At 41.8% G+C, this 25637-nt stretch overlaps 1 protein-coding gene across 1 annotated transcript in view; it reads left to right on the top strand.

Moving 5' to 3' along the window:
• The window catches only part of Smim2 (small integral membrane protein 2), a 37434-nt gene that overhangs the window by 5449 nt on the left and 6348 nt on the right, over positions 1-25637 (top strand). The window contains 1 exon segment of the mRNA XM_013010862.1: positions 13643-13804. Coding sequence (XP_012866316.1) covers positions 13643-13804 — 162 coding nt within the window.

The raw sequence follows: 25637 nt of genomic DNA, 5'->3' as shown, positions 1-25637 counted from the left end.
CTTCTTTGTTCCTGTCCATCTCATTCATTATCTTACCTTCCTCCTTCTTTCCAACTTTGCTAAGTGATTTGTGGAATGAAAACAGGGTACTTGTCAATTCTTGGGAAATAGGGGGCTTTTCCCTTCAGAGTTGAGTTTGGCGAGTGTTCTGTGGTTAGGCTGACATGTGTAGTGCTTTGGCTGTTTACAGTCTTATATGGATTTCCACATGCATGCCCAGAGGCACCAGCACATGCATACAGATCTACAGAAGGTGGTACATGCATTCCATTTGTGAGTGCATGCACTCATACACGCATTCATGAGCACCTCCTCTTTTCTACAGGATTTCAGACTTAACCTGAAAACATCTGGCCCAAAGGAGGAGGTGAAGGAGGTGAAGAGTGGAGGAAGCAATTGCTTACATTCTCTCATCATGTTTGCCTCACACTTGGCTTGAAAGGTTGGGGTCCCTGCCCTGTTGTTCATTTTCTTCCTCTCACCCCATTCGGCTTCCACCCTTTCCTTCTCCACTCCTGGGAAAGCTCTATTGTGAGGGCTCAGGTGTGCCTTCCGAGTGATGATTTGCTTGGGCAGGCTTGCAACTCCACTGACACTCATAGCCCGTCCCACCAGCTTGAGGCTGCGGTGGTGACAAGAGTCACAGGAAAAGGATCATTCCAGGTTGAGGGCTGAGATTCTCTCTCCCTGGGACTTAACCTTTTACTTACTGTTTATCTCAGGAGACTCTACCCTTGAAATCTGAAAGAATTTAGAGGCTGCTGCTTCCTGTTGTCTTTGAGATGGTCCAATTCCCTGGATTCAGTTCACACCAAACACTAACTGATAGGACATATCATGACACACAGAGCAAACAGGAAGAAAGGCCCATACTTGCCCTTACATACAAAGGAACTTATTTATAGTTAGTGTCTATTGTCACTTAGGTGTGTCTCTATAAATAGAACTTTCCAGCAAAACCTTCCTAGCAAATTTTGCTATCAGTCTGCTTCATGATGCTGACTGAGAAAGGTAAAGCTGTTTTAGCTTTCTACCAGGAAGTCAGAATTCTGGCTGAAAAGATAAGAGGTTTCTGAGGTTAAGAGGCAAACTCTCCACCAGAGAGCCATGAGGGGGTAAGATCTGTTTAAGACATGTGGACTCTTTCACCTGGCACCTGCATTTTCTCCCCACTAATTATTCACTGGCTTTCACAAAGAGAGTGGATAATGCCAGGAAGACATGTTTGTATTGTGGTTGCCCTGGAGACGGGGGATCTGTTTGCTTAAGCTCAAAGCACAGGCAAACTTAGTAAGCATATCCATCCTTTAGATTTCAGGATCTTTGCCAAACCAACGCTGAGTTCATTGATTTGTGGCATGTTTTCTTTTCTCTCTGTTTGTGTTATCTCAATCCCCTTCTTCACCTGTGAAACTGATCACATAAAATGAAATCCCAGTTTAAGGTCATGGAAGACCTTGCCCAATGTAGGTCTGTCCCAAGAATGACAGGCAAGAACCACTACGGCCAGGCCCCCAGCACCTGCTTCTTGGAGTTGTAAGGAAAGCAGAGACTTCCTCAGCCCAGAGCATTGGCTGGGGAACCTGCGTGGGCAAATGTGGCCTGGGAAGGCTAGTAAACATTTTGGAACACAAGAGGCACACGCTTGACCTGAGGGCAACAAAGCAGAAGAATAGCTGTTGATCCTACCAGAGTCCCATTGGAAAGTGTTGTTTGAATCTAAAGGTGACAAATGTAGAATTCAGGCAAGGGAGGGGAGAAGACAAAATGAGGAAACATGTCAACAAGGTTTTAGAGCCAAACTCTGGCAGGATGGAAGGAAGTTACAGGACCAGTTGGGTGAATTCTGACAGCTGTTCTGATTTTCTTTTGAGGAGCCTATTTCCCTATAGGCAGTTGGTAAATCCTTACCGAACTACAATTGGACTGTGTGAGAATGTTCTCCACATTTCTTTAACCTTAGGCAAATGAGAGTGGTAACACAGGACTGGATTTTGCTTGTTCACCTGTGTCTCTCTATAGAACCTCCATTCTTCTTCCACAGTCTGGACCCCATTTCTGATCTCTGAGAGCTCCAGGGCTGTGGCTCCTGATGCCCTGTGCTCAATTCAGCAGGATGTAGAGAGCATCCAATTTCAGAAATATGCTCTTTTGGGGGTCCTAAAGATGTTCAGAAGAGAGAAGCTTAAGAGAGTTAAGTTTAAATTATATGTAACCTTTTCTCTTTAGGACATACCGCTCTACCACCAAAATGGATAGTCTGAGAGGAGTCCTACAAATGCCAGGCTTTCCCCTCCCTTTGTCTTTCTTCTCTAGATTGTAATCTTCCCGAGGAGATACAATTTTCCTTTCTGTCTGCTTTCTTTTATCCTATCCTCCATTATAGTTCACTAGGTAAGGAGGCAAAGGTCAAGGAAATACTATTTTGCAGATGCATGGATCAATAAATACAGGTAAATGTAGAGCAGTCTGTATCAATTCAAAGGAGCAGATGAAGCATTAGATACAGAAATCTCCTGGGGCAGGTGAGTCAAGCTGGCCAAAGAGAGAGCCCAGGGGTAAGGACTATAGGATTGGTAGAGGTGGGGAAACCAGTGTGTCTCCATAGCAACCCAGCCTTTCTTTGAATCACCTGCCAACATTATGGTGCATTCTAATTGCCACTTCTGTGCTCTCGCTCTCTCTCTCATTTGTGAGCTTCAGAGTTGGAAGCTTTAATCTGTATTCCCAGAACCCAGCTCAGTTCCAGGTGTTCAAAACACAGAAGAATGGCCTGGGGTGGGGGGAGGGGGGAATCTGGAAGCCACACAGGTCAATTGGGAGCCTGGAGCAGTAAACAAAATTGCTTGGTTTAAAGTGATATCCATGTGGAGGGAGACATCTTTTGCAACAGAGGGTGATAACCTGACAGCACTGAGTGTTTAGATTTGACTGCACTGTGAATATGAAGTCCCAATCAGTCCTTCAGTGTGGGTCCAACCACAGTGTTTGAGAATTTGTTCTGAGAAATTGTGTGTAGGCAAGGAGTGGGAGGGAGGAAAGAGGCCTTGGGCTGAGGGATTTACTAAGATGCTACAGTCATTCAGCCTCCCTGGAGTAGGAAGGGGCTGAAGGAGCACTTGGGGTTGAAATAAAGGGGTGTTAAGGAAGTGAGCAAATAAGCAGAAATGAAGGCTGGAGTCTATGACAATGTTTTATTAGAGTGGATTCATTCATTTGTTTTTCTGTTTTTTTATTCTTAAACTCATGCTTGCTTTAGAGGCAACACTGGGCAGAGCCTATGCACACATTAAGTGCTCTTCTCTATCATCTGCCAGATGGAAACTATATGGGACACCACCATCAGAGAGTGAGCATGCAGGAAAATGTGGACTCTAGATTCCTTCTGTACTGGATTGTGGTGTGTGTGTGTGTGTGTGTGTGTGTGTGTGTGTGTGTAATACCGGCGCTTGAACTTAGGGTCTAGGTGCTATCTCTTAAGCTTTTTCACTTTAGACTGGTCCTCTACCATTTGAGCCATACCTCTACTTTCAGCTTTTTGCTGATTAATTTCCTAGGTTGGCTTTGAACTACAATCCTCAGATCTGAGCCTCCTGAGTAGCTAGGGTTACAAGCGTGAGCCCTAGGCACCTGGCTTTGGGTCACATGTTTTTGTTTTTGTTAAAACCTCACTGTTCTCATTGATAGTTATCTACCTGCTTGGTATATTTTGAGGACTGCAAGAGATAAGACAATATTATGGTATTATATTAGGTATTATATAATAAGATGTGTATTTAATAAGATTAGCCATTCTAGCTAATATGATATAAATATTGAATTATCTATATGACCTATATTATCCAGTCCTCGAAATATACCAAGAAGGTGGATAATAATGTCTAAGCACAGTGCATCAAGCACTGTGATGGAGAATCAAGACAGTCAAGACCTCATTCAATCTTCTAGTACTCCAAAGACAATCTGGGAGCCAGGAGCAGGGGAGTTTGTAAACTAAGAGGTATAATCCAATGTGGTCAAAGATCTAATAGAAGGATGATGTTAGCACCATGGAATTCAGATAAAACAATTAAAAGGATTTGGGGAGTTCAGGGAAATGTCACAAAAGAAATGGTCATTGAACTGAGCTTTGAAATGAAGTAGAAATTTGGAAGGTAGAAAAGGAAGGAAAAATGACTTCAGACAAAAGGAAAGCACGCACACAGGATGAAGAGCTGTAACACAGCTCTCTCACAGCGTTCGGCTGGGGATGAACTGAGGCTCACAGACTGTTCCAGGTACATAGGGAGACAGGAGTCAGCAAACGAGCATTCTCTCTCTCTTGGCTTCCAGTGATACCTTCCTTAGACCACAAGTTGTCAAATCAAGAAAATGGAGGAGAGCCTCATAAAAGATAAGGCAAGAGAAGAAGCAGGGCTTCTAAGACCCAGGTTTTCATAACCATGGGTTAATGAGTGAATGGAGAGAGAAAAGACAGCATCTGTAGAGGAGAAGGCTGGTGGAGGTCACTGAGGGCCACAAGGGCAGAGACAAGAGTTTTGGGGTTACATATAGTGAGGAAGAGAAGGTTTCCATATTAGTTGAACATCAGTGGCTCATGCCTGTACTCCTAAGTACCCAAGAGGCTGAGATCTGAGGATTGTGGTATAAAGCCAGCTCAAGCAGGAAAGTCTGTGAGGCTCTTATCTCCAACAAACCACCAAAAAAGCCAGAAGTAGAGGTATGGCTCAGGTGGAAGAGTACCAGCCTTGAGCAAAATAGCTCAAGGACAGTGCCCAGGCCCTAAGTTCAAGCCCCAGTACTGGCACACAAGTGAAAAAAAAAAACAACAATGTCTCAAGAATGAGTTTGGTTAGTCAAGTGAAATGTAATGAGATCACAAATAGAACATTGTTAGGGCTGCTTCCAGTGGCCTTGGCATTCTTCTCAGAGGTGTCCATGGTAACAGCAGTGGCTGTGGGGCAAGGTCTGGCTTCCCAATGACTACAGCAGCTCAGGCAGCATTTCTTCATCCCCTGGCATCCCATTTGTTCTTTGTGTCCCAGACAGCCAGCATCATGGTGATGGAAGGTCCCTGAGGTAGGGGGAAGGGGGCATGCAGCTCTACCCTTGAGCCATCTTTATAGATCCACAGACTCCTCTGATCACACACACACACACACACACACACACACACACACACACGAAGCTATTGATGGGTTGTAGCTTCAGCAGGTAGATTCCACTGTCATGCTGCTCACACTCAGCGTCTGGCCTCATAAAGGAATTTGGTAAGACACAAATAAAGCAAAAACAAAGTCTGGAGCTGGGATTGCCATTGTCACTACAATATCAACTGTGGTACAATTCTCCCAGGAAATGACCTTAAAGGACTCAGACCTCAAATATTTAATGACAAACACACTCAGTTGTTAGGCTAAAGTCCTTCAAGATTAGGTCATTTCCAAATGCACAGGGAATTAGTGAGAACATATAAAGCCCTATGTTTTCTGTCTATTGTAGCCTCTGGTGAGATCCCCCAGGAGCATACGGTTCATATATGCTCCAGGTGATTGTCTTATGACAGTGCAACTAGATATGGGTTCTCTCTAATAGTTGTTTTTATTTTTTTGTTGGTACTGGGGATGGAACTAAGGGCCTCTTGGCTTGCTAGGCAGGCCCCTTATCACTTGAGCCCTTGAAGCACTGGTTATTTTTGAAGTAATCTCACTTCATGGCTGGCTTAGCCTAGGCCATGGTTCTTCTGCATGTACATCCCCAGATGTACCTGCAGGTGACAGGTACCCAGCCATTGGGCTTCCTCCATAGCTGGGATAAGAGTGTCTTACCACCCCACCCATTGGTTGAGACGTTGTCTTGAAAACTTTTATGCCTGGCTTGGTCTCTAACCATGATTCCTCCTCACCCTACCATGATCGCTTCATCTCAAGTAACTAGGATTAGCTTGAAAGACTGTGCTCATTTCTCTCTACTGTATTAATTATAAATTGTGAAGATAAAAAAGCTCTACCTGAAAGAACAGAAGACAAACATAGCAGGACATTGCTTTCTTTCTTTTTCTTTTTTAATAACAGTATTGAGGCAGTCACTCACCCTTCACTTTTTTTTTGCTGAAGGTTAACACGTTACCACTTAGGCCACAGCTCCACTTCTAGATTTTTGGTGGCTAATTGGAGATGAGTTCCACAGACTTTGCTGCCCAACTGGCTTCAAATCTTGATCCTCAGATCTCAGCCTCCAGCTAAGATTATAGGTATGAGCCAGAACCACTGGTGCTGGCTCTCCCCCCACTTTTTTTTTCATCTTTGCTTCCAAATTGCCTCATATTTTCTAAAGATGAAACAGTGCATCAAATCTGAAGAGCTATCCTAGACAGTGACCACATAAAGTAAGATGTTGATGCTCAATTCAGTTTTTGGTTTATGAGTATTTGAACATTTTGAATAAAATAGACTAAAACATACAACATGGATAGAGATCTTTATATTATTTTGATGAGGGGAAATATAGACAAAAGCAAGTAATTAAGGTGGAAGTAAGGTGTAAGAAAGACAAGAATTAGCTAAACTAACAAAAAGTCAAAAAAGGCTGAAAGCTGAGTGCCCATGAGAGAAAAATCTTGCTTTTTTTGTAGGGGTCTTGGTTACATTTTTCATTCTGGTTCTGAAAGCTTCCTCACTCCAAACTCAATAAAACTTATGAGTTGATTATTAAATATCAATTTGTCCATTGCAAACAGAACATCTAGCATTTAACGGTGTTATGTAGAATGCCACTGTATAAACTCTGTTCATCTTTGCCTACCTAAGATACCCTTTCCTCACACCCGCACTCGGTGAGGGCACCACCCGAGCTTGTGTGACATCCCATGTGTCTCTATCAAAACGGTCATCAAGCTCTTGTGTTTACTCAGTTAATATCTAACTCCCCATAAAATTTTAAAGTCCAAGACTGCAGTAACCTTATGACTTGTACCTGGAATGTCTTGTACTGAACTCAGCTACAGAAGAGTAGCACAGAGAGAAAATTGTTTGGAACTTAAATGAGTGAAAAAAGGAAATGAATGAGAGAGCAACCAATGAGAGAAATCACACCCACTCCAGGCCACTGAGATGATGAACACATCTCACTTCCAGAAGAGCAGTAAAAAGCAGGTGATTCAAATACCAACACACACTCCTCCTCTCTCTCTTTCCTCTTTTCTTTTGCTTAAAAAATACTTTCACATGCTTCACCCCTCTTACCGGTCCTTCATATTAAAAAAAATCTTCAACAACAGAGAAATACACGCTGAAGTTCTGCACCTTGGAGGAGGCCGAAGGTGCCTCAGCCGGCCTCAGAAACAAAGCCAGGTCTTCTGCTGTGTGGCATGAAGATTTTACGTAATAGGAACGTGCCAACTGGCCTAATCTAGGTCGTATTGTGGCTTCAGATTCAGACCAATTTTTCTTAGTTTTTGACGATGACAAAACAAGTCAAAAGGAAGGAGCCCAAATACTTTATGCTCTGTGCAAGGCAGGAAGAATGCCTTGTGGCCATACTGTTTAGAAAGAGACTCAGTAATTGCTGCACTGGAGAGCCGACATTTGCAGTACTCAATTGTGTGGCATCCGACTAAGTTAGCAAAATAAAGACAGATGGCAATGGATTAACTCCAACACACCCACCAGACAATGGCAGCCAACATGGAGAACTGTGGTGTGCTCTCAAAGCTTGATGTGCCTCGATTGAACGCCACCTAGTGATGCACCAAAACATTGCAACTTGCACCACCATGTTACATTTGGATTAGGACATGACCTATGAAGACTGTGCCAAGGATTCTTTGGCTGTTATTTGAAAAAGAAAAGGAAACACAGTAGATCACGGAGGAGTTGGAAATTTATACCTTGTTATAGTTGGCTATTTAGTTCACTGAGAAATGATAGTTCATTTCTGTAACCTGTGTGGTAGGCAGGATACAAATACTACTAGCTTTTTTCTTTCTTTCTCTTTTTAAAAAATGGTGCTAGGATTTCATCCTAGGCTAAGAAAAAAATGAGGAAAAAACTATAAGAAGGAAGAAAAATCTTGCGAGAACAGGCAACCATTTTTTTTTTCATTAGGAAATGGGAATACATGACTCAGAGGAAGATAAAAGATTTGACATTGTTTACGCATTTTGGTCCCAGTTTTATAGTAATTTCTTTTTGCAGTACCAGCTCCACCTGTAAGCTCTCTGGAAGATAACAGATTGTGAGATTGACCCCCAAACTGAGACTCTGTAGTCATTGAAGGCTGTCAGTCATGGCTGTGGGAGAAGGCAGAGGTAGGATGTATTGGACAACGTGTATCAAGTATGAAATCTCCTAGCTTGTTTAAGGGAGGGAGAAACATGGTTCCCTCATGTCTCTATTGACCTTGTGGAGGGCACTGTTTAATTGGCAACTTGCACCACTATCATATGTAGTTTATGACTCAGAGCCAAGAACTTGGCGATGAGTTCTGAGTTATTCTATAAGTGGAACTCTAGACAATCTCAGTCACTGGCCCAGCATGCAAAGGTAAGAAAAGGATCAACTCTTCCACCAGTACCTTCCACACAAAATTATCATCGTTGCTCTTGTTTTCCTGTATACATCACCCAGTGCCTTAGTTAACTCGCTGCTGTTGTAACAAAAAACTGAAAAAGATAACCAACTTAAAGGGGGGGACGATTTCTTTGTCCCAGAAGTTTCAGTCCAATGTTGGTTAGTCACATTGCTTTGGACCTGTAGTGAGCATACTGTGGAATAAAGCTATTTACCTCATAAGGAAGGAGGGGGAGAGAGAGACAGAGACAGAGAGGCAGAGACAGAGACAAAGACAGAAGAGTGGACCCCATCAAGGGCATATCACCAATGACCCTAACTTCCTTCTACTAGTTCCCCCTCTTAGAGGTTCTATCCCCTTCCAATAGCACAAAGGCTGGTGACAAAGAATGAATACATGTACTTTTGGGGGATATTTATTCAAACTATACCTTCTCAGTGTTTCTAGTCAAAAGAGAGTTTCTCTTCTCTTTTGACCCTTAACATCTTTAGTGATCATCAAACAATGCCAACAAAGATCTGAGTCCAGAGGTTCTGGTAGTAGTGTGATTAGTGGTTGATTCTACCATCATGTGTTAAGGTGAACTTGATCCTAGCGACTCCATTTCTGCTTTCTCCACAGACACTCTTAAGAGCCCTATGACTTTTTAGTCCTGTTTATTTCAGGGCAGAAATCTGTGCAAACACACAGCAAACTGTTTCTGGGTTTTAGTTGACCTTGACGTGCAATAATAAACTCAGTGTTCACCACCTGCCAGGTACTGTGGGTGACTATGAATCAAGAACCAAGGATCTCACAGGGGTCTTACTTCTGCACAGGGTTCCAATCTTCCCTGGGTGTGGTGACTCTTCTTCTTCCTCTCTCCTTAATTGAACGACAATACTGAACTAAAGCTAACCTGAATTGCTTTTTCATTTCATTCTCAAGTTTGATGGCTTTACTATGAGAGTATATGAGACTATGAGGCACTGGTTACTTAAAGCTTGATTATTTCATTACTTCTCCATTTAGGAATAGTTTTGAGAGTACCCCAATATATCAGAAGCTAGTCTTGTGCAGTAACCAAGACAAAATCCCTGACCTTGCAGAACTCGTAGTCTCTGTAGTGGGGAAGGAGGATGACTCACACAATACACTAAATAAACAAAAAATGAATACTAAAAAAAAAGTTAGCTGATAAGCATTATGAAGACATGAAACAGGAAGAGGAAGAGGAGAGGAGGGAGATCTGAAGACGATAGGAGGGAAGAGCTGCCTGAAATTTAGGACACAGTACCGGGGAGGGGCAGCTGCAGTGGGCTGGCTCTAGGGAGAGAGTGAAATCCCCATACTTTAGCAACGAAGCCCCTTAGATAAATAGTTCATTCATCATCATCAATAGCCAGCACAGATGAGAAGCCTGGAAGGGCAGCCCCACGGACCCTGCAGATGACAAATGTCTCTTGTGACCTAGGCCCTAACCTAAGGTGAGGGGGCACAGAGTTAGGAAGGGACATTACCTCTGAGGGGAAAGTGCACATGATTATGAGCAGCCAGAGTCACACATATGAAAGACTCATATTATGCAAGAAGTCCTGAGACTAGAGTTATAGCTGAAGGCCACAGAGAGTTCAACAGGAAAGGTGATGCTTCAGCTAGATCTTGCAGGGTAAGGAAGCCTTGGACTTCCTACAGATGAGGTAGCAATATTTTTGAGGGCAAGGCCTCATGAACCTGCCAACTGAGAGCTAACAAGATCCAGGTTAGAAAGCACAGGTCAATAAGAAGTCATTCAACAAAACCATGAAGGCCTTTGAGTACCTTCTGCTTTGACATGAACCTCACTGTTTAGATCTTACCTTGTAGGTCAGTGACTTCAGCATTCACGCTCAAAGACACCCTTTAAAAATGTATTTTTATTATCTTTAGTTGTACAAAGGACTTACCATTCCACAAAGCAATTTATTAATACAAGGCATCTTGATCAATGTCACCTCTTTTTTTTTGGGTCCGGTTGTGGGGCCTGAACTCTGGGCCTGGGCGCTGTCCCTCAGCTCTTCAGCTCAAGGCTAGCACTCTACCACTTGAGCCACAGTGCCACTTCTGGCTTTTTCTGCTTATGTGGTGCTGAGGAATCGAACCCAGGGCCTCAGGCATGCAAGGCAAGCGCTCTACGACTGAGCCACCTTCCCAGCCCCTCAATGTCACCTCTTTCATCATTTCCAGGACTTCCTTGTGAGGCTTCCTTTCTTATGGATCACATACCTTCACTGATTTCTTCCCAGAATTGAAATTCTTAAGAAGTAACTAATTTGTTACCCTTTTGATCTCCATAACTTTTCATCAGAGCCATGGGTAAGCATGAGATGTGGCCCATTACCTCATTAGAATAAAACTTGTCACCTTCCCCAATCTGACTGCACAGGGGGTTATAGCTACATAATGGAATAGGTAAATAGCTGTTATCCACTATGTGTCTCTTTCTCATGGCAAAATGTGCAGTTTCACCCCTGGATTCTTAGAGTTCAGGAAGTCTCCAATTAGAACTATCACTCTCACAAAGGAATGGCGGGCTCAGTCTATTACTCAGAAAGATTCACCAGTTGCTGTCTCAGAAGAGACAGGACTGAATCGACAGGAGGAAGAGAGGCCAGAAGGGAGGTTCTAACTGCTCCAGATAACAGAGGACAGGGGCTTGGTTCAAAGCAAGGAGAGAGGGAGAGAGCTGGGATTGGGTTCTGACAGCAACCTGGGGTTAAAAATCCCTCCGTGTGTTGGGTACCAGCTGTGAAGTGTGAAGCAGCTGGAGGTACTCAAGTTGATTCTTGGATCCTAGGCTGGATGAGTCAAAGGTCCTATGATGGTAAGGGGATGAGTTAGAGAGCAAGGTAGGATCCTCTTTCATGAGGTTGCAGGTATAATGGTCACCAGTCATCTTTTCTTTTCTGACATAATAACTTGCCCAATACCCCTGCCATCCCCCAATCTGAGAAAATACCATATCTGAGTGAGAGCCATGCAAACTCAAAAGCCCATCTTGCTGCTGCGGTTGCTCCTCCTCTTCCTCTTCTTCCTCCCCTTCCTCCTCCTCCCCTTCCTCCACCTCCTTCTCTTCCTCCTCCTCTTCCTCCTCCTTTTCTTCCTCCTCCTTCTCTTCCTCCTTTTTTTCTTTCTTCTTCATTGCATGTGCTATACTGGGGCTTGAACTCTGGGCCCCGGGCTCTGGATTAAGTTTTTCTCTTAAGGCTGGCACTCTACCATTTGAGCCATACCTCCACTTCTGGCTTTTTGTTACGGTTAATTGCTAATGAAAATGTCTCAAATTTGTCTGCTCAGGCTGGCTTCAAACCAGGATCCTCAGTTCTCAGCCTCCTGAGTAGCTAGGATTACAGGTGTGAGCCACCAGTGCTGGGTGCACTCATTTTCTTTTATTGGGTATTTTCTCCCTTTCAACTCTTCTCAGTAGTACTTACCATGCTGATTTACACCAAGCATTACAGCAATCCCCTTGACCAGTCTGGGGGATATGTTGATCAAATGTATTCTTCTTGTGTAGTGCCTGTTATGAAATTTGACTTGTCCTATCTCCCAGTAGACAGCAACCTCACCTGGGAAGAGACTACCCTTCTTGGAAGCTGTCAGCTGAGCAGAAGCAGATGCTGTCCCACTGCTTTTAGTAACAGGGCTACACTCTTGGACAAAGCCAGCCTACTGTAGACATCAGAACCTCAAATGCAAAAATCAAGTATGTTGTCCTGCTTGAACCACCTCTCTCTCTGTGTCTCTCTCTCTCTCAGCAGGATCTGCATGACAAATTTTCTTTGAACTTTATGAAGTCAATAAAAAAAATAAGTAACTTAGAAGTGAAACCACACTTAGAAACAAACTTTGGTTTACTCAAAGTCTATTCTTCTTATTCAATATGATACATTATGAGTAACATACATTAAGCCACAGTTTAGGACCTTTATAATGAAATAAGGATACTGGGTCTAAGTAACAATGCTGTGTTCTCACTGCCGTAAGTGGTGGGGACTTTAGAGGTGGGACAGGCCAGATGTCATGCTGTTTAGCCCCCTGGAAAGCTTTGCTGTAGGGAATGCTCACCCTTGGTTATTTCCCTAGATAGTTTGATTTTCTCACCCCTGATTTGTTTCTCTTCATGGTTTGCTTTGCTTGCCCCTGAATATTCCCCTATAGGGTCTGCTTTTGTTGAGCTTGGGCTCCCACCCCAAATGTGTGGGCTTTGACTTCTAAAAGCTTTGTGCTAACAGCATTCTGGCCTGCATGTCTTTGGAGCAAGAGTCCACTTGCAGTGGCTGGCTTTCTAATAAAGACTCCCAATTCAACCTCTCAAAATATGGCTTCTCTGTTTCTTATGATTGAATTCCCATATAAAAATGATGTATGGTGGAAGGAACAGAGGTAGTTGTGTGTAGGAAAAGTTTGGGACTTGGATTCTAACTCTGTTAGATCTTCTAGAGTTTTACTAACCTGATCTGCAAGTCAGTGATCATAGAGGCAAATGGCAGTGCTGTTCTGACACTAGACCCAATTTATGCACAGCACAGTCCTTGCACAGAAAGAGACTCCAAGTCTACAAAAGTCAGCACAGAGATTGCTGTTCTATGCCCTTACTTTCAGTGTATAGTACCCTAACCCAAAACATTCCTGCCTTCTTTCTTACCTAGTCCCTTTACTCATTGCCATTGTGATCTGGTGTGGTTAACCAACTCAACCATGCCTCCCCTCCAACCATGACAGCTCATCACTTCTTAGGCCTAGTACCAATTACATAGTTCAACATAATTTGTTTGCTCAGAGTTGAACTTAACCAGGTATGGTAGTGCATGTCTGTGGTCCCAGCTATTTGCAAGGCTGAGCTAGAAGGATTACAGTTCACATACAGCTGGGGCAAAGTTAGCATGAAACTGTATCTGAAACACTAATAGGGCTGGAAAGTGTGAGGTTTTTAGTAAGTATGAGGTTCTGAGTTCAATCTCCAGTATTACACACACACATACACACACATACACACACACACACACGTCTAAGTACAGTCTGCAGGCTTCTGTGGTCTTTTGTACATCAGGCTGAGTTGAGTTTCCATTTCCTGCTCAATGAGACTGTGCAAATACTGGTGGAAGGACTTGCTTTCAGGTATTCCAAGGCTCCCTTGGAATACTGTCTGTTAGTAGAGGAGGAAGAACCAGCTCCTTCTACTCGGCAAATCTCTGCCTTTCAGCAGGAGAAGGTATTTCAGCTTAAAATGATCATGCTGCTCAGAGTTAAATTACTGTAGGAATCCGACTTACCATTAATTATTCATGCTAGCTGCAGAAGCTAGTGTTAAAATGTGGACAATTGTTTCCTTTCCAAACATTTGCTGTTCAACCATTCCCTACCCATTTATAACTGGAGTGCCTAGCAGTGGCTAGAAGTGGCTATATATACTGTGGGCAGTACAGAAGATCCTAGGAACATATTTGATATATGCAAAGCTGCTCTACAAAACCTTGCCAGGAAAGGATCTGTGGGACTATGCCGAATGAAAGAAATAAGCAAAAATATCAAAAGACATGCTTCTTCACTTGGGCCTGCCTAGTGTCCTGATATCCTTAGGGTATTTTAACTTGTCAGCTTCTATTTCTCCCTGGAAGAAATTAGATGTCATCAAGTTAATGTGAAGGTAGTCTAGGTGAAAAATATGGGAAAAGTTATATGTTGAATGAGGCAGTATGGTGGGAAGGAGGCTAGAATAGGAAAGAAGTATATGGTGGGGAATGAAAGGAGTAGGAAGCAGGCTTCCATGGTCTGAATTGTGCCTCCTCCCATCCCATGCCTGTTTTGAAGCCCAAGTCCCTGATATCTCAGAATGTGATAGGGCTTTAAAAGCTTTGAAGAGGTAATTGAGTTAAGGTAAGGACACAGCCACGTATAGCAAGAAGACCAGTTAATGACACAGGAAAAAAGGGATCAGCTACAAGTCAAGGAGGGAGAACTAAGAGGAAAACCCAGGCCATTACCATGACCTTAATTCCAACCTCCAGCATAGTGTGTGTGTGGGGGGAGGTGTGGGTGAATTCCAAGTCATGTTGCTTAAGGTATCCTGTGTGGAATATTTTGTAATGGCAGCCACAGAAAACCAATCCACATACCTTGGTAGATAACAGAAACAAAGTTAATAAATACTGGGAAGATGATTATGGTATCTAGAAAGTCTCCTATATAGCTATGTTGGTATTTTACATACATTTGAAAGTACCTTGTTCTTTTAATGAAATAGAGATTCCCGTTTAAGTGCTCAGAATCTTGGGATCCATTTCACCCAAAACACACTGAAGAGCCTCTTTTTGGAGAGAAGAAATACTGCATGTGTAATACTTAAGTTCTTATGGACAATCCAATTACTTAAAGTAATTGTATCTCCATAAACCCCATTTAAAGAAAAGTCAGGCTACTTCAGACTCCTTTTCCAGGTGAGTTCACTACCGCCCCTCTCCTTTTGTACTTGCTTTTAGGAATGCCAGGAAAGAAGAGCTTGAATGTTGTCCATCTGATTCCAGTCCCCATCCTTTCAGTTATCACAGTTCTGATAGTTTGTTATATGTCCATGGCCTTTGGTATATTTTCCTCTGCTGGACAACAAACATTGTCTTATATCTTGATCTGTTGATCTTCAGTAAATACTCTTGCAATCTGCTATGGCACATCAAGGATCCACCCAATCAGCCAAGGACAGGCTTGTGCCCATCCAAGGCTGGTCTGGGTTTTATTTGTGCATCAAGCTTCATGTTCCTGCCCGTCTGCCAAACTTGCGACCCAGATTCCATTCTAAGCCTATTTGCTTGGTCCAACTGTAAACATCATTCCTGCACTGACCCAGATCTACTGTCTCTACTTGCTCCAGCTTACCAGGGTCTCTTGTTTTGGCTTCATCTAGGAAACCTGATGTGTGTCCAAGCAACACTGGTGAAGAGCCAGACAGGACAGGCTGCCACTGCTGAGCTCCAGGGTGACAACTGATTCTTCTACATGTTTCCAGAGTAGTGTTCCCAGTGCCATGAAGAGCAGGCATTTAGAAGAGGGCAGGATCAAATGTCTGATGGACTCCCCACAGCAAGTCTCCAAACAGGAAGTAGTTACAGATACGGGTCAAAGTAGAATGCAGATGGGCTATTCATGCTGTTTGCTGTTCTTCTAACTGTCAGTATCCTGTCTTAGGGGGATGAATGAGACTGGACCAAGTGTTCAAGGAAAAGAAAAAAAAAGGTGTAGGTAGATGTAAATGAGGTAAAGGGATGTATTCTATATAGACTTGATTAGGGTATTGTCATTCCTAATAGTGGGTTCAATAGTTGGTTCCAAGTGATACAACCATGTCCTAATTTCCTGGTAATTGAAAGTGTAGATCTGGAAATGATACCTTTGCAGATATAATTAAGTTGAGGTGAAAGTACCCAGAATTTAAAGTGCATCCTAAGCCTGACAGGAATCCTTATAAGAATAAAGGCAGAGGAAGATTTGGGATAGAGGAACACAGAGGGAAGACAAAACCCAGACACTAGAGTTATACTAGTAAAAGGCAAAGAACACCTAGAGTAATCGGGAGCGCCAAGTGGCAAGGGAGGATTCTCTCTGAGATCCTTCAGAGGGACATAGCCATAAGGACACTTTTTTTTTATTGTTGTTGTTGTTGTATAGTCTTTTTTGGTCAAGGTGCTATACAGAGGGTAATAAGTACATTTCTTTTCTAACTTGTTACCCCTTCCCTCATTTTCCTCCTACATTCCTTCTCCCAATCCCCTAACCCCAAGTTATACAGATCATTTCCAATGTATTGTCTTGCGCATATAACTGTTGCATTGGTTCCCCCCTTGTCCATAAGGACACTTTGATTTCAGTCTTCATGTCCCAGACTGTGACAGAGTGCATTTCTGTTGTTTAAAGCCATCAAGTTTGTGTGACTCTGTCATGGTAGCTCCAGAAAACCAGTGCACTTCTCCTTTGCTCATCGACCAGAGAAATTGGTGTACAATGGAATGTTTTGATCCACAAAGAAGGTGTACTTATCCTGAGGAGAAAGAAAAAGAAAAGACTGGCCCAGAACTGCACAGAAATAGTTCTTGTCTTCCAAACTTGTCATCAGAGACAAAAATATCCATAGAAAGGCTTAAGTCCACCTCAAGAAAGAATCTTGCTTAAACTAGAGAAATAAAAGTGTTAGAAATAATAAGAAAACAATTTAAATATTTCATGTATAAGAAGCTGTTCCAAGAGATTCCACATATGTCCATTTTCTTATCAAGATAATCTAGGCTCAGAATGATCCAGGATACCTATATGAACTGCTTAGTAATATGCCATGCCCTCTACTAAGAACTTTATAATTATTATCTCATTAATCTTCATAAAGCCCTGTGGAACAGGAATTATAATCTCTACCTCACAGATGAGAAAACTCAGGCACAGACAGATTCTTTGCTATACCTAATATTACACAGCCAGGAAATAGGCGTGCTGGGATTCAAGTCCAGGAAGTTTTGCCTGGAAGATTTTGCTCTTGATCTCTCCCCTCCCTGCCACCCTCCCCCTCTCCAGGCTTTTGGTTGAAGAATAAGGCAGTGAATGCATGTAGATCTGATCTCAAACCCCATGTTCATTTTGTAAGCTGCACTCAAGTAAATAAGGAATGACTCATGCTGTGAACATCAGTTCTGCTTCCATGATGGTTCCTGCCAGTCCTGGCTCTTCTGGAGCCAGGGCTTTAAGGCTTTTCTGCCAGCAGGCCTGATCCCTCCCCTTTGCCTACAGTCATGAGTATGATATCCAATGAAGGGGGAGGCTTGGCCTCAGCTTCTGGTAGAGACTAATATTGATTTTGTTGTATTGCAAGGGAATCTCATGTCTCTTCTTCCCTTGCCCCTTTCCTACATCGTTCCACCCATGTTTGCTTAGTTATGTCACTAAGGTTTTTATTGTTGTCAACACATATTTGTGAAGCATCTATTGTATACTCCTTGGTGTGCCAATAAAAAGCCAGTCCCAGGCAGAAGGTGTGTGGTGTCCAAGTCAGAATGACAGGTGCTCTCACAGAAGAGTAATAGAATAGCTGCTGTCTTCAGAGTGTTGGTTATGCCATTACATAATCTTCCCAACACCTGCTGCAGCTCTGGGAGAAGACAGGAGAACCATTGCTTTGGTTTGTCTAGGGTATGTCCCCACAAAAACTCATGTTGAAATTTGATTCCCTGTGCAACATCCTAAGAGCTGATGGGACCTTTAAGAGCTAATTATGTCATGGCTCCACTTCATCAGCAGATGAATGTCTCCCTTAAGAGACAAAGTCAGGTCTTCTGAGAGTGGATGAGGCCCTTACCAGAAGCAAAGCACATGCTGATCCTGTGCTTTGAACTTCCTTGCCTTCACAACTGTGGGACAAAACATAATACCAATAACCACATTTCTCCATCCAGTGTTTTCCTCAATGGAAATACTAATTTTTTATTTGTATTTTTTTTGTCAGTTGTGGGGCTTGAACTCAGAGCCTGGGTGCTGTCAAAGATAGAACTCTACCACTTGAGCCATAGCATCACTTCTAGTTTTCTGGTGGTTAATTGGAGATAAGAGTCTCAGAGACTTTCCTGCCCAGACTGTCTCTGAACTGTGATCCTCAGATCTCAGCCTCCTGAGTAGCTTGGATTACAGGCGTGAGCCATCAGCACTTGGATAAGAAATGCTAATATTTTTAATGGCACAACTTCCAACTGCACAATGAATTCATGAATCCAGTAATAACCATTGCTAATTGTTCCTAAAGGATAAACCACAAATCATAAACTCTGTTATTAAACTTAGAATATAAGATTATTTGGGTGAACCAATATTCTGATAAGTAACTGTTGTCACTTTTCTATACCTGCTTTACCATTTTTTAATGAATCCTAAAGTAGTAAAATATATTTAACATGAAAAGTCTGACACATACAATTTAATCCTATTTTTAGTGATTCCAAAGACATGTGGCATTTGAGTGATTATCTGTGCCTTATAAATATGTAGAGATAACAGTTACTAGAGAATGACAGATAAAGCCAGTTTTAATTTGGCTGTATTTATGATTACGATGTACATGAATATCCATATTTGCATACATTAATCTTATTGCATATAAATATGGGGACTGTTATATAATTGGTAATGAGAGTATAGTTGCTCATGGGCACAGTAGGGAAACCCATTGATTAGAAGGGGATTAGATAGACATTTAAATGAAGATAAAACTTAACATATATTGCATTGAATACATGATAGGGTAGATCTTGAAAACTGTATCTCCCTGTGTAAGTAGTGTTTTGCTGAATATGTAGAACATTGGGAAAACAGAAACTCTATAGGAAAGGTCTTTTCTATTTCTGCCTTTCCAGGATCAAGCACAGCTTCAGGGTAGAGCTCCTGGGCTGCTGGAGTGGGGGATGGGGTCCATTTATGGCCATTGCTTCTAGCAACTGCCCTACTGAGGTCCATTGCTCTTTTCCTCTCCAACATTTGCATCAGTTTGGAGGTGATTTCTTCCATTTTCCTAGATAAAGCGTATTTCCATCTTTTTCTTCTAGTGGTTTGCTGTTGCTTTACTAGTTTCAAAGAAACCTTTCTCACAATCAACTTGCAAAGAGCTCCCACCAGAAGCTCTGCTTCACCTTTGGGCATCTCTTCCTAGCACAATCCCAGGTCATGTGATTTGTGTTTGCAGATGGAAACCATGAAGCAAAATGAAGTTCAGTGTTTTCTAGGTAACAAGGCTGACACCAACACAGTTACATAACCCAGTTTATCTTATGGGTTTGAGGAGATTTTGTCCTCCAGTAGGAGAGAGAGTATGGTGAGCTTGCAAAAGTGATCTTTGCTATTCTTAAAGCTTCTCCATTGTTCCAACCCTGCTGGAGAGTCCCCTGTAGTCCAGGTGAGGAAGTGAAGGTGGAGAGTAAGACCATACAGCAGGAAGGGACCTGGCAGAATTGTAAGAGGCATCTTAGGTCTCAGTGATGTGTTCTGCGATTAGAAGCAGGGAAGAAAGCAAAAAGCCAAAGGGAATCAAAACATTGTCCAAACAGTAATATTCAAACATCTTATGGTTTTACTTCCACATTTCTTGCAGTTTCTTCTAAGTTTTAGTAACTTCATAATTTAATTGATTGTAGATTGACATTATGAATCTATAAAGGATCACACAGTAAATATTTTAGGGGATGTATGTGAGGTAGTTTCTATAGTAACTCTTTAACTCTGCTGTTGGTGTGAAAACAGCCATGGGCAGTCAACAGATGAATGTGTTTTATGTTTTAATAAAAGTTAATTTACAGAAGCAGGTAGCAAGCCATCATTTGCCAATCCTTGCTCAAAGTTCATGCTTTATTTATTAGTATCTATCAATTTTTATTCTTTTTCTTTCTTTTTTGGGGTGGAGGTGAGGGAAGAACAGTTCTGGGATTTGAACGCAAGCCTGCTAGGTGCTCTGACAATTGAGTGACACCCCTAACTTTTTAAAAATGGCTGTTGCTTTGTTTTTAGCTATTTTTCAGATAAGATCTTATACTTTGTTGCCAGAACTGGCCTTGAACTGATATCTTCCCAATCACTGACTCCTGAGTACCTGGAATAATAAGTATGCACCTCCATGTCAACCTTTCCACCTAATGTCCTTTTTTTTTTTTTTTTTAAATTGGCAGTGCTGGTGTTTGAACTCAGGGTCTTGCACTGTCTCAATTTGCTTGCTTGCTTACAGCTGAGGCTCTTGAGCAATTCCTCTAGATTCTTGCTGGTTGCTTTAGAGATAGAGTTTCATGGACTTCTTGGGCTAACTTCAAATCATGATCCTCACATCTCAGCTTCCTGAGTAGCTAGGATTACAGGCATGAGCCACTGGTGCCTGGTTCTAAATCTTTTCTTGATGATATTTACTAATTACATCATTATTGTTTGCTGGTTGAGTTTGGTAACCTTTCTTGTGTATTTGCTTCCTTTATATCCTAGCTGTTTAGATAAGGGATATTATTAGGATCAAAGTCACATATTAGTTGATCCAAAAGAGATTATTAGACAAATTAGTAAATAAGTGAGTGATCTCTACCCTCCTAGGACCAGCTAGCAGAAAATTTACATTACCTGGGTCTAACTTCTGGGACTCAGGGGATTTTCAGGTTACTCTGAAGGTAACTCTGAACATGTGAACCAGGAGTTCAGATTGGCAAGATAAAATCTCTTCAGAAGGGGAGGAAGTCGTATGGGCCAAGCCAACACTCTATTGATGGAACATGAAAAGATGGGAAGGGTGACGAAATCTGGCACTATAAACATGGGAAACACAGCTTACTTAAATAAAACACTATCTTAATTTCTCAGTGAAAATAGAAGTATAAATGGAGGGATTGGAGGCACGGCTCACTTGGCAGAGCAATAGCAAATAAGCAAAAGCATATCAGGTACAGAGTTTGAGTCCCAATTTCAGACTTAGCTTTCCACCCCCACCCCCCCACCCCACTCCTTTTCTCCCCTTTATCTTTTTGGGGAGACAACTATGGGCTTTATGTTTAGTCAAAGCATACCCCAAGCTCTTTTTCACTTTTGTTATTAAAAAAAATAGGGTCTTATGTTTATGTTTAGGCTTTCTTGGATGAAGAACTTCCAATTTAGGCTTCTCATGCAGGTTGGATGATTGGCATGTATCACGATGACCAACTTTTATTTGTTGGGTTTGAAGTGGAGGTCTCATGAGCATTTTGCTCAGGCCACTCTTGAATCATGATCCTCCTGATCACTGCCTCTCAACAAATTAGGAATACAGATTTATGTCAACCCAGAGATTGGCATTTTAAATTAAATGGATTTTTTTCAGTATCAAAAGGATGCAAAAGTTATAAAGAAAACATTCACTCTTTTGGGAAATCTCCCCATTTTCCTTCCAAACATTGCTAAGTGAGCTGATAGGCTTGGCTGAAATAGCAACCTTTACTTATTAAGGGAAATATATAATTAGAGGTTAGGAAAATTACACCAAAGAGTTTCCCTCCTGCCATCCACCTTGTTTTCAACTGTAGGAGGTGTAGCCCAGTGTGGTAAACCTGGTGAAAGGAATTATGGGGCTGGCTTTGTTCTTGCCCTCCTTCTTCAGACAGAGTCAGGAGATTGGGTAGTGGTAAGTAGTCCCACTCTCCAGCTGTTCTCATTGGCTGGCTCACAATTCACTTCATTTCCTCAGCATGACTGTGCTATCGGATTTGACAGTTGCAACATCTAATCCGCCTCTCACTTCTAGGGAGTTCCACTGTACCTCCCTTAGCTTGGTGTTAACATCTAACCACCAGTTTAATTACTAGTCTACTCCAGTGAGCCAGGGAGACAGTCTCCCACACCATGACTCCTTCAGCAATGAATGAACAACCCAGTTCTTTATGGCTAGCTCCCCAAACAAGTGTCAAATCCCCAAGAATGAGTAAAACACTACGTGTATCATACAACACAATCCGGGCCTGGCCCCAGTCCTTATGCAATATTCTACACGCACTCGAAGCTGAGTAAAACTTTCTCTGGAACTTTCTGACTCATCAGAGCCTCTTCTTAATATCCGTAGACAATCAGGGGTTCTGTTTGGCTGTACTTGTGGAAGAGGCAGCATCAGAGTTGCTTAGCAGCAGAAAGTAGTTTATTACAAACAACTTTCTGTAAAGAAGGCACTCCTTGTTTTCCTAACGATTCATGTCTTCTGATTGATTGACTTGTTAACTGAGTTACACAGACTTTTTCCTTATACCCATGGGAGGAACAAGGGTACAAAGTGACAGGGAAATACTTGGTGTTAAAGAGTGGATGAGACATCTTTTTAAGCAACTGGGGGATCATGTTTCTGCTGTCCAGGGTTCTGTGATTAGAAAATGGGAGGCTCAGCTGTGCGTTTGTACTTATAATCCTAGCTGCTCAGGAAGCCAGGATCCAGAGGGTCTTAGTTTGAAGCTATCCTGGGCAGAATAGTTTATGAGATTTTTGTCTCTAAAACAATCAGCACTAAACAGGACTAGAATCACAGCTCAAGTGATAGAGTACCAACTGTGAGCAAGCAAACTGAGCAATCACAGGGCTCTGAGTTCAAACCCAATACTACAAGAAGGAAAAAAGAAGGAAGGAAGGAAGGAAGGAAAGAAAGAAAGAAAGAAAAAAGAGAGAGAGGAAGGAAGGAAGGGAGGGAGGGAGGGAGGGAGGGAGGGAGGGTGGGAGGGAGGAAGGGAGAAAGGAAGGAAAAAAAGAAAGGAAGAAAGAAAGAGACAGAGAGGAAGGGAGGGAGGGAGGGAAAGAAGAAGGAAAGGAAAGGAAAGGAAGAAAGAAAGGAAGGAAGGAAGGAAGGAAAGAAAGAAAGAAAGAAAGAAAGAAAGAAAGAAAGAAAGAAAGAAAGAAAGAAAGAAAGAAAAAGAGATAAGCTTTGCTTGGCTTGGCTGTGTGTTATTTGTTCTCCTGTCAGGCTTTGTGATGGTCACCCAATAGGATGAGAGAGTAGCCCAGGGAAAATATCGGAACATGTGTCAGGCTGGGGATACAGGACAATCGACTCAGGAAAAAATGTAGACTTGAGCTATTGCTCAAGGGGTCTAATCAGCTCAGGAAAGGATGCTGACGAGCTATTAGTGACTCGACGTATCACAGTTGCCAAATTCATTTAGTTCAACTATCTCAACTAGAAGTTATGCTACATAAGAAAAATAGCAAAGCTACCTATGTTAGGAGGGGAGCGGCAGACATTGACATTTTAAAATGATTGTTGTGAGCTCATCAGTCTTTCAAAGCAATTTTTACATATAAAAACTGATAGTATGAATTTAACACTGGCTATAAAGATGAGAAACTAAGGAGAGATTAAGTTAATGAATACTGTTACCTATAAGTAGCAGGGTTTGGATTTAAACCCCAGCCGCCAACACTCCCATCCATTTCATTACCAACCAAGGCTTTACAACCCACATCACTGTATCCATGGAGAATTATGGCCTATGTTGGCTTAAGCTCTTCCATTATTTAAAGAAAACTAAATTTTGTGGTGTGGTGTGGTGTGGTGTGTGTGTGTGTGTGTGTGTGTGTGTGTGTGTGTGCGCGCGCACGTGTGTGCGAGCGCGCACGTGTATGTGTATGTATGTTCATACCAGGACTAGAACTCATGGCCTCATATTCTCACTTGAGTCTTCACTCACAGTTGGCACTTTACCACTTGAGCTACACCACCAGTCCAAGTTCAGCTAAATTTTCAATTGGAAATTTTGAGTTATTACATTGTTGGCAATATCTTTAATTTCTTTTCAAAGGATGACTTCTCATTTATTGTAAAAAATAATTTTGACAATTAAAATTAAAATGTGAAGGGGGAAAGTCCATTTCCTTACTAAATTATGTAATGAATCTTCAATTACCTAATTTGCAAAGGGAGGAATAGAGCTAAGCAAGAGGAACAAAATCGTGAGCAAAACAAGGCATCTTTTTCAGTATTGTTTGCTTAAGGTCCATTATTGTCCAATATATGGCAGGTAACATTTGGAGAGGAAATTTTCTGAATGTAAATCTTTTCTGTTTTCTCGTCAGTATTTAAACAACCAAGCCAGAAAGCTCTGTTCAAAGGACATAGCTAGCAAGATCAATAGAAAACCCATGGATTGGGAGAAGAGCTTCACTAGCCATACAACAGACAAGGGTCTCATATCTAAAATATACTTGGAACTCAAAAAATTAAATCCCCCAACAACAAATCCTCAAAGAAACAACTTCCCAATAAATAAGTGGGCGAAAGACTTAAAGAGAAACTTTTCTGAAGAAGAAAGAAGGATGGCCAATAGACACATGAAGAAATGCTCAACATCCCTAGCCATAAAAGAAATGCAAATCAAAACAACATTGAGATATCACCTCACCCCAGTTAGAACTGGCAAAAATCAAGAACTCTAACAACAACAGATGCTGGAGGGGATGTGGACAGAAAGGAACCTTACTTCATTGTTGGTGGGAATGTAAACTTGTTCAACCACTTTGGAAAGCAGTATGGAGGTTCCTCAAAAGACTTCACATAGAACTCCCCTATGAGCCAGCAATCCCACTTTTGGACATTTACCCAAATGTTTACAAACAAGACCACACTAAAACTACCAGCACAATTATGTTTATTGCAGCATTATTTACCATAGCTAAGATCTGGAACCAACCCAGATGCCCCTCAGTAGATGAATGGATCAAGAAAATGTGGTATATATACACAATGGAATTCTATGCCTCCATCAGAAAGAATGACATTGCCACATTTGTTAAGAAATGGAAAAACTTGGAAAAAATTATATTAAGTGAAGTAAGCCAGGCCCAAAGAAACATAGGTCCCATGGTTTCCCTTATTTGCAATATCTAGTATATGTATGAGTGAAGCGGAAAAGGTCAGATAATGTGACGTTAGGAAAATGAACCCTTAGATATGTATTCTAATGTTTGTTTTTCTTCCATGCATTTGTTTCTAACGCATTTATGAGATTATCTCTTTGTTTCTTTGTATGTCCCTCCCCCACAGTATAACCCCTGCTTTCACTATATTTGATGTCAGTATAACTTGTGGAAGAGATGGGGAAAAACAAGTCATTTAAGGATACAGGTGGACCTGTTGCAACAATGAGAAGTACAAGTTGTCATGTCGAAAACGAGCTTATCTTTAATTTTTTTTAAAGTCACTTGAGGTCAACAATTGCATCTGTTGCATTTAATGATTAAATCATTGCTTAATGTGGCTTTTCTGCTCTTCAGCTCACCTAGGTACTAGAAGATCCTCCCCTCAGGTTTTCCCACTTTATTCATGGATATTTTTTTTCCATTAAAGACAAATCACACCATTTCATTCATCCATTCATTGCAGTTTTTTTTCCTGATCCCCAAGCTCACATAGCAATTTGGTACTATTTTTATCTCAATCATGATTTGTTGTTACTTGCTTGGAAAAGCCCCTGGTGAGAGGGCACGACCAATTTGACTCAGCCTGCTTGGAACATTTTCAATTTCTGCATTGAAAGTCTTGT

Source organism: Dipodomys ordii, unplaced genomic scaffold, assembly GCF_000151885.1.
Source record: "Dipodomys ordii isolate 6190 unplaced genomic scaffold, Dord_2.0 Scaffold1, whole genome shotgun sequence".
NCBI classification, from domain to species: Eukaryota; Metazoa; Chordata; class Mammalia; order Rodentia; family Heteromyidae; genus Dipodomys; species Dipodomys ordii.
Note: the sequence above shows the minus strand (reverse complement) of the source record. Positions and strands in the feature narration are given on the sequence as shown.